Genomic DNA, 13,877 nt, shown 5'->3' with positions numbered 1-13,877 from the left:
GAGGACAAGACACAGGGGGAAACACTGAAGAAGCACAGAGGAGCTGAGACACAAGAAAGAGAAGAAAACGTGAGCAACGTAAAAGCAGACATCGATTAGAACTAAGACTCTAATATGAATACGTAAAACAAAATGGTGAATATTGAACCATACAACAAAAACATGAGAAAACCAGAGACCATAAACACAAGAACCATGACGGACGACATGTAAAGAAGATGCATGAAAACCAGCACGAACATGAAAACGCCATTAGGAAATCAAACCGGGGACAAACTCACTGTGAGGCAAGAGTGCAAACCACTACAGCATTGTAGCCATGTCTGATCGAATAAAAAACTGAAAGGAAGCCTCAGGCAGAAATCAAGTTCTCTCTTTACAGTTGAACTGTTGCTTTATTTTATTTTTTTAAGATTTAGTGAAAGTACAACAAAATAGCCCTAACATTTTACCACTTTATTTTCCACAAAGAAACACCTTTAAAATAGCGACAACAGCATTAATTTCAGTGGATCAAATGAGTACGAGAGGTGTCAATGAGAAAAAAAGTGTTAAACGGGGCAAAAATAAAACCAGATACCTTTGTGACTTTTTTTTTTCTTTTTCTGAAAAGCACTTGTGGTATTAATACTCACGCACACTTTCACAATATTTTCACGCAGTCCCACAAAATCTCTTTTCCAGCTCTCGCCGAGCCTCCGTCCACCTTTTCCAGCATCACTGTACAAACAGGTCTTCCTCTCCGGTAGGGCAGCAGGAAGCGAGTCCAGGCCAGACAATTAGTCCTCGTGTCTGCTGAGCATCGCCGCCTTCGAAGACAAAACGCTTCATCTTCAGACATCCCGTTTCAACACGGCCCTCCATCGCCGGTGCGTCACGCCACCGCCGCGCCATCGTCCCTTTATTAAGAGCCGTTTTAGGAAATGAATTCCACTTTAATTCCCGGGACGAGGCGGCGACGTCCACTAACGCAGCTTCGTCATGTCAGTGGGAGTCATCCAATTTGCAATCATTTGCAAAACTACACAGATATGTAAACAACTCATGAAATATGCCCACACACCCACGCAAACGAAAGCTTTTTGTTTCCACATTGCAGTGTTTTTCTTTTCTCACTCGTCTGCGGTGCAAAAAAAAAAAAAAAGAAAAGACAAAGGGGAAAATCTGCAAATAATAAATAGACTTTCTCTTTTATATATTTCTGTGTATGTATATACATATATATATATTTATTTATCTCTTCAGATGGGTCCCTACATGAGCACGCAGCTCTTGGCCCGGTCCTTCCTCATGGCCGGGGCTTGGTCCATTTGCTCAGTCCGACCGGGCAGCGGCGGCAGGGGCAGCTGCGACACTCTCTTCAGGCCTCTGCGGGAGCTGCTGCGCTTCAGCTGGGGCTTGTGTGGCCGCCGCACCGACGCCACCGTGGTGACGTGAAACACGTCCCGGACGCTGTTCTCGGACACCTTGGAGGTGCACTCCACGTAGGCCACCGCCCCTATCTGCCGAGCTATCGTGCTGCCCTGCAAGAAAGAAAGACAGTTCAAAGAGGATGAGCCAACCATCTATACATACATACATACATACATACATACATACATACATACATACATACATACATACATACATACATACATACATACATACATACATACATACATACATACATACATACATACATACATACATACATACATACATACATACATACATACATACATCGGATCACAGCCAAACAACATTGAGTTTCCTCACATGATCTATCGATGTCTGTCTCCTCCTCTGATGTGTGGAACCATCAGATAAGTGTTGCGTGTAACTTTTCTGCAAAAGCATTCAGTATGTCTCCTTTCAGTGGAGTCGCATTAAGCCTCGTTTGTCATGGGCCAGTGACACACGTTTTTATCTTTGAATCCTCGGGCTTTCTGAAGTTCGCTGTAGACCTGAGTATCTGCTACTGCAGAGAATTAAATCTTACCATACGATCTCTCATTGTGCCTCAGCATAAACAGGCCCGGCAGCAGAAGTCTAAATGTCTGTCCCCGAAACAAAAGATGACAGGAGCTTTGAGACAAAGATGTTGATCTGAACCGTAGACTGAATGTCAATGATCTAAACAAGTGTTGGTGACAAATGAAGCGCCTCCATCTGAGGTTTGAATAATGTAGATGCTGACTTCTTGGTGTGTGGTAAAAGGGAGGGATCAGAGCATGAGCCCACTGGGCCAATGTTGACATCGGCCATGCAGCTATTTAGAGACAAGAGACTCCACCAGCACTCCTCCTGCACTGGAGCTCACCCCTGAGTGACGTTATAATTGAAACTGTAAATTGTTTGCTTGCGATTAAATCAGAAGCAAATTTAATTTCAATATCCCCCCAAGTCCCTCTGTGGGCTTCCACTGCGAGGCGACCTCATCTCGGGTTTCATGATCAGACTCGAAAACTTGCTGCTCACAACGAATCAACACAGGCAAAGGTTTGTAGCAGATGAGAGAGGACTGCATTTCCCATGACCCTCAAAAATCGCACGCTCTCCAGCACAGAAGGAGCTTTTCATCCCAGGTGGACGTGCTTTGATTTTGATCTCGGCTGTGCACTGAGCCGTACATAAGAAGCAATGAAGTCCTCATTAGGTGGAACAGCAAGATTTGGATTCGGGGGGTGGCAACCGGCGGGTTTGCGAGGTAGAGACTGTCGTGACAAGTCGAAGAGCTTGATCAAATCTCAGGCAGATTAGCGCGGAAATATCGGAGTTCACCCAGTGGTCATTCTCGCTGGCGACTCCTCCGCTCTGCTGGAATTCAATTTAAGATCAACGTCAGGATAACAGCGCGTGCCTGTTGGATTAGAGCACCAAAATATTTATTGTGCACAGAGCTGGCGTCTGCTGTGTGACACACATTTTCTGGGCGTATTAGAGAGACAAACAGGAGCTGCCTGGAACCAAAATAGTCTGAGAAGGAGCAAAGCATAATGTCGGCCTGCCCGCCGACGGTCCCCAGCTATTCTGCATTAGTCCTGTGGTTTGTCACTCTATCTTTTGTTTATGTTTCTTATTTACATGAACTGCCTGGTTCATTTATTTTTGAGGAAGCAGCATGTTTTTAGCCTCCAGCGGGCTCTCAGACGGTAGTGGGAAAAAAAAGCTCCTTTGTCTTTTCAGGGCTTTTGTGCGGTGGTGAAAAAGCCCCCTCCACTTTTTGAATGTCCGACACGGGAGCGCACCAAATGAACACAGTCAAAGATTATTTAAATCCACACGTTTACAGAAGATTGGAGGTCATGGCGGCAGGTGATAAAAGGGCTCGCTCATTTATCAATGTCCACTTTCTATTCATCCCGCATTCAGGAAATCCTCAAATCTGCATGAATATTTCATTACCTGGGGTTAAAATGTGTGCCTTGACTCTTGTAACTATAAGCCAGCTTACATGGCACGGCAGCAGATTTTGGTCAGAATGCCAGCCCAAGCAATATGGGGGGGGTTTACACAACCCCTTTATGCTGCTCGTATGCTGTTAGATTGTGTTGACTGAGCTTTCTTGCACCTTTTTACTCCCGCGGGAAAGTGATGCAATGCCACTGCTGATCCAAGACAGAAAAAAAAATAAAATGCATATTGGACTGAATTGCCATATAATTTATTTTTCTCGTTGTTGTTCTCAAATCTCACTTCTCCGTCCAACACTGCATCTCATACTCAAGCCCACTGTTTTCCTCCCAGCGTGTCCTCACCTGTTCGTGGGTGACGGGGATGAGGCGCTGCTTGGAGAGTTCCCTCAGGGTGTTGACGTCCGTCCTCATGTCCAGTTTGCAACCCACCAGCACCACTTTGGCGTTCGGGCAAAACTCTTGCGTCTCCCCTTGCCACTGCAGAGACAGGAAGTGACACAGACACACATCACAGACCGGGGAAAACATGAGAGCTTATTATACTGTTAATTCACTTATATTTCCTCATATAATACCATATATAACAAAAAGGCCAACTAATTTACTGTAATTGTCAATCATTTACTATTAGAGCCCTGAACAATACTCTCAATATTGCAAAAGATTGGCTAAACTGCAATGAACAATATATTTTCATGCACCGTGCATTTAAGCTCAGCATGTCCAGATACCTGCAGCCCTACTTCACATGATATCAAACGTGGCGGCGGAAATTCAGAAACACAAAAGCATATAAATGGAGGAGAAATGAAAAAAACCAACAAAGTCCACAACTGTTGAACTAAAACAAATAAAGAAAACCAAACATGGCGCTTGTGAAACTGGGTCCAGTATCTCAAGTTAACTGACATTGTGCAGCCCGTGTTCAGGTTTCTTCTCATTGTTTACATCGAGGACTGAACCACATGGTGCACATGCTTTGATCAATCGAGTCCTAATGTTCGGTTAAATGCTGAACTTCTGAATATTTTTCATATATTAAGCTACTTTCTAAAAGCTGCAGAGCTCCATAGACAATGAGAAGTATTTCTTGTATGAGTTTAAAAACTTTAATTTATATTATTTGGTACGTCTTAAACTGTTATATCCATGTATAGATCCAATGAACTTCAAACAACTTCAAAGCCAAAGGAAAAAAGCATGCTGGGTAAAAATCAACCCAGAATTAACCTGCTGCTCCACACCCTCTGACTTTCTCTGGCGCCCCCAGACGAAACCCACCCAGACTCTGAAAGCCACTGCTTCAGGCCAAACAAGTAAGTCGAAGACAACTTGATGGTGACCACATTTTGAAAACTAAACAGTGACTCCTTCAAGTCTTTAAACGGCGGTCAGAAGGGAGTGGGGAAATCATCATTCCCATCGTGACACAGCACTCAGGAAACCAACAAATGTTCAACAAGCCTGCAGTTTACTTCCACACGGGACAAAAGAAAGAAAAGCCACAGAAGAATCAAGACATTTTGGATGATTGGAACAGATTGTTCAACAGAATAGTTGCTGATCAACCAGTGTGAAGATGCTCGATATTTATTCATAATCTAATTCGGGGTGAAAAGTTAAATAATTGTATATGACTTTTAGTTTATCGTTGCTTGAAATTATTCATCTCCATAGTTAAATCTTTTCAGAGGTTGCATTAAGGCCAATTTTATACTCCATAAGAACAAGAAGAAAGTTCAGTGCAGGTCCTTCCCAACAAAAGGATGTAATTTCCTTCGTCCAGCTCCCTCCGGTCAAAGAAATTTGTTTCGGCTGTTCCAACCCTCCTGGCCGAACTGTGTAGGAGTCGCACTGACAAAACTTCGACACTGCCGTGTGGTGCACATGTGTATTCCAGCTCGCTAATGACATATCAGTCATATTTTAATCATATTTAGCTTGTAACATTGCTACTGTACGAGCGCCGCAGCTCGTTAAAATGTCGGAGTGCAGGCTTACGTGATGCACCTGAACGCATCACTCAAAGCTGTCAGCTCCTGCAGTTAAAACCAGACCAACATGGCGCTCGGACAAAAACTCTCTTTTATTATTGAAACTGTTCAGAGAAATGTATTTCTGAAAGCACTGGAGGTGAGAAATAAACTGTGCTGTTGAAAATTTAAAAACGCCGCTTCACAGACGTGTGGCTGCTGTGGGGGGGCGTGGCCTGCGAGTTCGACAGCTTCTTATCGGAGAATGAACAGTCCTGCCGAAAAAGCTATTTTTTCAGCAGCTGGCTGACGTCACTGACGAATTTTCTTCTTGTTCTTATGAGTTTAAAAAGGGAGTCTGCAGGGGCCTTTAGTTGCATGTTGAGACAATCTCTGGCTTGACTTCCTATTCTCTTCTTCCCCTATAAGAAATAGCTGTTACAAGATCTGCAGCTAGTTAAAGGAGGGAATGTGTGATTCTCAATTGTCAGCTGAGTGTTTGCTGATTTAGCCAGTTGTGTGAGTAACTGTGGTACAGTTTGGCTCAACTTCCTGTTTGCTGCACTTTCTCTACCGCGCAGCTGAAGGAATCTGGCTACATTTTATTATTGCAATACAACTTTTGATAAAACATTGTGTGGATTTTTGCCTGATAACTGAATTTTTATGATTTAGCCAACAGCTTCCTCTCTCTTTGTTAGAAATGGCTGAGAAGAGATCACTACGCTGTCGTCGAGCAGCTAAACTATAATGAACCAAACTCCATGTATTGCAATTTGTGTCACGTTGCCAGATGGTTGCCCTGCTTACAGTTTCTCTTCAAAAGCGCCAGCAAAGTGGGAATATGTCATTTTTACATGTGTTGAATTGGTTCATGTTCTTCACCTAAAGTGTGTCCTCACACAAGCCTCCGTCAACAAATCTATTTCAGCTTCATCACAGAGAAAGGTTGAGCGAGTCTTCTCCCTGAAATCACCCTGAGACTAAATGTCACTTCTGAACCGGCGCAGCCTCGCCGCACGGCAGCCCTGAAATATTCCACATGCCGTGTGCAGAATGTCAGGGCGTCCATTCAACCTTCACAACACAGAGCCCACCTTTGACCTTTCCGGCTCGTCTCCATTCTTCCAAAAAAGAATCATCCAATCAAAAGCTTTGATTGTTTAACCCTCTCTCCTCCCCCAGCTGTCATCTGGCACCCCTGGTGACCCGCCTGTTTGTGGAGGTCAAGAGTCTAATTTGGGATGGCGACTGGACAGCAGGTTTTCCGTGCGCCCCTCAGTTTCAGGGATTAGCAGGATGACAACCAGAGAGCAGGGGTCAAGGCAACCCCCCGCTGAGTGATGCATGGGAAAGGCTAATGCTGGTTGGCAAGGCTAAACCCCCCCCCCCCCAAAAAAGGAAGGTCCTGTGAGGCTTGTAGGACTTTTATGGGTTAAAAAAATGGGTGTCTCAGGTTATATCTACAAAGTCTGCAAGGACATCTTGGCAACTACCCTCTAACCACTAAACACGTCAACAGCCCCGCCGTGGGAACCGCCTTCAGCCAGTGCAGTTCAAAGCCACACACACACACACACACACACACACACACACACACACACACACACACACACACACACACACACACACACACACACACACACACACACACACACACACACACACACACACACACACACACACGGTGTCAAGATGAGAGGCCAGGCCTGTTTTACATGACACACATGCTTGCATAAAAACCCATTAAGTCAGGCACATATCGCACCGCAGGTATTTCAGTGTACGCCTGTAAAAACACATCCAAGACCACAGGATTGGCAACTCCACCCGTTCTCCAATCCTGCATGACGACTCCTCGGCCATCAGCCACCTGACAAATGTTAACTGCCGACATCTGGTCAAATAGTCTGCATAAAAGCCATACTTTTACAGTTTAAATGGTTACAGGGAGTCTGTCTTTAGTATTCACAATCGGGAACTGCAGAGGCTTCTTTGATAGGGCTGCTGTGGCTAATTTGCGTATCTGATGTTCCTCTTGAACCCGCCTGGCTGCGAGACTTCTCCTCTTATTCTTCTGCCTGACCTCCAATTCCTTACAGCGATGTGGGTCAAGTATCCATAGAGGATTTTATGAGATAAAGAAATGGGGGGTGGGAGGGTGGTTTTAGAAGGGGGCTTTAACCTCAGTGCTGATTTGCGCTATTGTTGAGCCATGAAAAGCTGCTGGCATGGAAATCTGAGTCGATACAAGATGCTGATGGTGCAGGAAAAAAAAAGAAAAAAAGAATTGTTTTCAGCAGATTTTAAATGCTGATCCAAAGCGTTGAAACGGGGACATGAAACAGTAGAAGAGGAAATAAAAACACTGACCTTCTTTATGACACTGTCCAAAGTCTCTGGGCGGCTGATGTCAAAACAGATCAGAACCGCGTCTGAATCAGGGTACGCCAGCGGCCTCACGTTGTCGTAATAAGAGGAACCTGCGGACACACAACCACAGATGGCATAAGGTCACGGCGTCTTCAAAGAAATTCCTGCGAGTACCTGCTTTTAACCGGATTCACCCCCCCACGAGAGCCTCCATCCAAACCATATGGCTCCATCTGTCAATTAAAAGATGCCGAACGTCACACTGGAAGGTGGTCTAAAGGTCATTAATACATGAATAACATATTACTACAGGCACTGTGACATGCACTTGGACACGCTTCAGCTTGAACGCACTCTGCTGATGCAAATGAGGGTTGATCCAAACAGTAATGTGCACATATTTGTGTGTCCTGCTCTCTCGGGCTTCCACACAGCTGTGGCCTCCCGTTATCACAGCGCTTCACCAGGAATGTCGAGGGGTTACTCAGCAGAGTGCGCAAACACACACACAGACACACACACAAGTGAATTATAGTGGGTTGAGAAGCAGAGGACTTGTGCACGCAATCCATAATCATCCTCAAACGACAGCGACTGCCAGCACAAAGGGCAAAGTAAAGGTTGAACCCCTTAATTCTCTCGTCTCATCCCTCTTTCTGTCTCTCCAGTAAATGGTCCTTGTTTTGGTTTTTTTTGTTCTTTGAAAAGTTTTTCCATTTGCTGTTGGATATATAAGACTCACATGCTTCTCTCGCCTCTCGCTTTTCATTCCTGTACCTTGATTAAATTTGAAGGCAGAGTGGCGCCTCTGTAGTCGCACGGTTACACGGTTCCTGCTCGCTTGCAGCTCTCATTAGGAACCTTGTAAAAATATCTGGGCTCTCTGGTAAAACGTGTGGCTGTGGGCCGTCAGCAGGGCTCCTGAAAGCAGCCCAGCGAGGACCTGATCTCCTGCACTGAATGGATTAGAGCCACAATAAAAGCCATGAGGTTTGGTGACAAATGGCCACATTTGTTTTTTAAAAAATTGTGCATGGATCAGTAATAATTGATGGCACATTTTGACGAACTGCTCGTTAAAGAGCTGCGTGGTTTTGTTTGGTTGGGTAAATAGAGTCCACACAATGGGATTACAGCCTATTTTAGCATTACTATGTTCCCTTTGTTGATGATGGAATGAGACCACGACAATAGCTGCATGCGGCACACAGCGATCCCCCCGACCCCCGATCCCCCCCGCCAACCCCCGGCACCCCAACACATCATTCAGCTTGTTGTCCGATGGCGACCTGCTTCTTCCCTGCTGAGAACAATGCAACAGGCTGCCTTCACAGCGTCACGGGCTGGACTTTAAAGAATCACACTCTTTGTGCCTCCAAGTTTTGTTTACATTCCGATTCTCAAAGAAATCCTCATTTGCCATCAAAGGAATGACAAATATATGCGGTGCCTCCTCAATCTTCAGAAACCGATGCTGGCAGGTATTGTTCCGTGTGACTTTCATGACACTGGTTATTCACACGGTTTGTTGTTTGCAGTCAGAAATACTCCAACTATACCTTTATACCACATCGTGAGAGTTTATTAAGAGACCCTATTCATTTCTCACTCAGATATGATTGATTGATTTGTTGCAGACAAAATAAAATGTGAAACCATACCAAAGTGCTTCACACTGGTAATCACGTTCACCCATCAACACACCAATGGAAGCAGCTGCCATGCGAGGAGCTCAGTCCACTCATTGGGAACAGTTTGGGGGTTCAGTTTCTTGCTCAAGGACACTTCGACATGTGGGCAAGGGGAGATGGGGAATTGAACCTGCAAACACAAACGTCTAAATAGCTCTGCATGAGTTTGGATTTAAAGTTAATTGCATGAGTTGCACTCACGGACTGCGGCAGGGGGGGAACGGTCGTCACCGGTGTTCTCGTGTGGACGGCCCCTGAGTCTGTATCTTTAAATGCTGATGAGATGTCGGTTTTCCAGTAACATTTACAAGGAGAATAAATGCCGCCTGCTCGTAATTCTAAAGGGCAGAAGTCCTCTACCTGTGGGAGGGTCAAAGTGAATATTCACTACCAGAGTTGTTATTTCCCCCCATGACATCATAAAGGTAAAACCTCTGATTCGCCTGTATAGGTACACTTTCATTAAAAAGTGGAGCAAAGCCAGTGAGGGAGATGACAGACTTTCTTCACTTCTGGAGCCTCATACGCAGACTATTGGGACACGTTAATGTTAGAAAACCATTATAAAGTTAATTTTGCACAAAATGGGACCTTTAATGTTGCACAACCCTTCAGGAAGTTGAGAAAAATCCTTGATAGAGACACTTAATGTAAATTTGCCCCTTTTCAATTACACATGCAGTAATCACATTTTCTGCTAAAGGCAGTAGTCAGAATAATTTTTGTACACACTTTACAGGACATTGTCAGGAATAAATAGCTTCCTCTACATCTTATTAACAGCAGACTACCACTGTTGTGCCGAGAGCACAGGACTAGCATGCTCACAATCCTTCCAAAAGAAAGTACAATCACACCGAAGCCAAGTCCAGCAGTCAGCAAAGCTCGCATTGTACAACAGTGAGCTCTGATTGGTAGCGGTCACACATGAGGTGCTGTAGCTGCTGAAGTCGGTCTTTAGTATGTATCACAGTGCAGCAGACCTGTACCGAGGTAAGAGCTGAAGAAGAAAAGAGGCAGAGCAGGTGGAGGTGGAGCGACGGTGCAAAAAAATAAATAAATTTAAAGATTTAATGACTTTGACGGTGAGGCGAGGACAAGGTGCAGAAGCTTTCAATGATGAGCGAATAAACGGGGGAATTAAAGCAGAGCCTGGTTGAAGGAAGGGGGGCATGTCAGATGAAGGAAAGTTAAGACAATGGTGCTCATTTGACTCCAGACGTAATTAGAAGCTGGAATGAGGCCGTTGGGATCAATTTGTCAATCCCAAAGATCAGAATGATTGGCAAGTCACGGTCACGACGGGGCCCGGTCCGAAGCACAACGACTCAGAGCTTTCCGTCCCTGAGCGACAGCACAGCCGCCTCAGCACTTCTGCAAAGTCAAGGCAGGAGTCCTCTGAGGGAGTGGATACGCGAGAAAGGCGAAAACGAGCCGAGCAGGCACAAATAAGAGCCAGTCGCCATAAGAATCAAGCATGTGAAGAGGAAGAGGACAAGAAAGTGGAGGGGCGGTTTCTCCTGCCATTTTCTGAAGCTAAAAGGAGGACTGGGCAGAGATAAAAGAAGATATAGCTGTAGAGGAGTGCAGGGGAAGGCGGGAGTGGGTGTTTGGGTTGGTAATGAAAGCAGTGGACTCGGCAGGACAGATCAAATAAAGAGGTATGAGAGCTCCGGGTTGGCTATTGGTGAGGCTGGCCTGTGCCCATTCACTATGAGGTGGAACAAAAGGTCAATTGAATTTCAGACAGAGGCGGGATGAGATGGATGGGGGGGGGGGGGCCCGAGGCCGAGGGAGGGAGACTCAGCCTGGCAGGGACCGTGAAAAACCATCACACCTGGCAAGGAGCGGAACCAGGCCACGCCGAGCCAAGGACAGCCGTAAACCATCACTCACAAACTCTCCTTGAGCGTTAGCCTTAACCGGAATTAGCGCCGTCGATCTTCCGCCACAGAGAGTGGCTTCCCGTCTTTACCGCCACGGGGCTAATTAGCCACGGAGCAGCGAGACTTTGGCGGGCAGAGGTGACAGAGGTGGGAGCAAAGCGCCGCTCAACAGCCGTCAGTTGAGCTTCATCAAAGGCCCGAAACGTCTCAAAGGACGCCGAGGCGGACAGCAACTTAGCAAAGCGCTAATGTACGGTAATAAGGCCTGAGGGTGTGTGGTAAGACTTCAATTATGGCTCCTGTCCTCCCCGACACGATCCGCTTTAAACACGACAGCTCCTTTATCTGCTCGGTCAAACGCTCCTCTGCGAAAAGCTCATTCTGCGAGTAAAGACAATGAAATGCACTTTACGGTGCAGTTCGATAGGCACCGATTCTCGGGGAGTCCTGTGTAATTGAGTGTTTATCTCAACGCCTTCCAGTCCTCACCACATTAATCTGCAGCATCACAGCAGGAATGTTCCATCTCTCTCACTCTGTTTTGTTGCATGCTCATTGCCGACGCAGCCAAAAAAGCAAAACCATTATGAGTGAGGGGAAGAGAATCGTCTCTGCCTGGGGGCACTCTGGTGTGTGCATGCACATATGGCAGAGAGTCAACAACAACTAACAGCCTCATTAGGCCATATAGATACTGTGAAAAACACCCGGGCACACAAAGGCAAAAAACCCTCACAAATGTCACCACATCAGTAAATTAACAAAAAAAAGCAAGTTTCCCAATGTTTTCTTGTCTCCTGCAGCTGTTTTCCTCTTGAAATTCACCTTCAAAGTGAAGGCAAAAACATTTCAAGTCGGGTCGGCGGAGTATCGTAGCAACCCGAAGGGATGCAAATGGCTTCATTGTGAGGAGCTGAAAGACGTAAGAAAGGGGAGAGCGGCAGAGTGGGGATTGTGGAGGCACTCTGCTATATTGATGATGACAGGAGAGACGAAGACAGTTTGTGCTCCGTCCTTTAAGGGGTCAAACGGACATTTCATTGCTGAAACTTCAGGTTCTGGGATGTGAACGGCAATGACTTCGTCTCAATCAGGGATCTGCTCAAACAGGAGTAAACAGAGCTCAAGCTGCTCCGACACCATTTACCACTCCAATGTATGTGAATGAAAACACTGACCTTCCTCTCAATACAGGAGTGTTGATGGGGTTTGAACTTCTCAATGGAGACATGTTCTGATATTTCTTATATATTATTTATATTTAGGTTGTTTCCTTGCTAGGAATGGTAACAGATAATGGGTTCTTCTTGAGAACCGGTTCCCAGTGTTGCAATACCTTGGAATCGTCTGCCAAATTTGCAAATGATTCCCTGCAAATGATGCAAGTTGCCCTGTTGTCGTCCTTTCTCCTCACGTTTCCTGCTGGCTGCACTGAAGAATGATGTCACAAGCTACGCAACGTGTATGGTGACGACATTCGCATCCACTGGAATTGATTCATGAACAAAACAGTTGAGATAAACCACCCAAACTACCAGCTGATGTGATGCAAATGTCTATGTACCAGGAGGACAGAGAGAGACAGCAGCTGTGCAACTGATTTCACCAAGGTCACATAACCAAGCTATTATACAGTTTTTCAACACTCTCACATGGTCTCATTGGTCCAAAAATATTGTATCTAAAGTTCATTGCTCCAAATTCAGCTTTTACTTGATTTTCCTCCATTTGAATATTGGATCATAGGAGCTGCATTCAGAATCTGCTGTGTCTGTGTGAGCTGGACTGGCTCCGCCCACACATGCCCATCTTGGGAAGTGGAGGAAGTACTTCCTCTCGTGGTGCCATGTGCCAGAGCAGAGCTGCCTAATTGTGATTGGGATTGGCTAAATCCCTGATGACACTATATAGGGTTTGATTTCTGATTGGCTGGTTGGAGCAACACACTTTTTAAAACTGAAACAAGCCAGGGAGAGAGAGGACAGACTGTCTTCTGGGGCGTTATTCCAGGTATGTGGATGATTATTACTGTTGGAAAACCATTCGAATGGGAATTTTGCATAATATGAGACCTTTAATAAGGCGTTATTGCAGTAACTTCACAGCAACATGCTGATCTATGCATAAAGAGCTAGATTCAGAGACAGGAAGAGGATGTGGAGTAACAAACCGTGTGACTCCCACACAGCCACGACTGACATTAAGGACTCAGTCGGAGGTTTCATGAAGAAACAAAGTACATTGCATTACTATTGTGGCCTAATTTCTATCACTTGCACAGTGCAGTTTAATGATTTCTTTCATCAATGCAAAAAAGACCCTTTCACATGAAGTTGTGCATTATTGTATTTATACGAGTGCAGCAGCCTCCACTTGGTTGCATCATCGCTGGGACTTTTCCCCGAGGAGACGAGTTAACTCAATTTCACTTTTTCCAAAGGAACAATTCAAAATCCGAGGCTCGACGCGGCACAGTTTCCAGAGTCACATTCTTTAAAAAAAATGAATCCATACATTTTTAATCACCTGATTAACATGCTGAGAGAAAGCTGTCGGGGG

At 45.4% G+C, this 13,877-nt stretch overlaps 1 protein-coding gene across 1 annotated transcript in view; it reads right to left on the bottom strand.

The window, feature by feature from the left end:
• Window positions 1-363: 363 nt before the first annotated feature.
• LOC308124119 (rho-related GTP-binding protein RhoN-like) overlaps window positions 364-13,877 on the bottom strand; it is a 36,042-nt gene continuing 22,528 nt past the window's right edge. The window contains exons 3-6 of the mRNA XM_080486939.1: window positions 7,742-7,851; window positions 3,738-3,872; window positions 1,258-1,523; window positions 364-809 (exon numbers count right to left, since the gene is read on the bottom strand). Coding sequence (XP_080343065.1) covers window positions 644-809; window positions 1,258-1,523; window positions 3,738-3,872; window positions 7,742-7,851 — 677 coding nt within the window. The 3' untranslated portion in view covers window positions 364-643. The remainder of the gene's footprint in view (window positions 810-1,257; window positions 1,524-3,737; window positions 3,873-7,741; window positions 7,852-13,877) is intronic.

This window comes from Lipophrys pholis (genome assembly GCF_963383615.2).
Source record: "Lipophrys pholis genome assembly, chromosome: 19".
Lineage (NCBI taxonomy): Eukaryota > Metazoa > Chordata > Actinopteri > Blenniiformes > Blenniidae > Lipophrys > Lipophrys pholis.
Note: the sequence above shows the minus strand (reverse complement) of the source record. Positions and strands in the feature narration are given on the sequence as shown.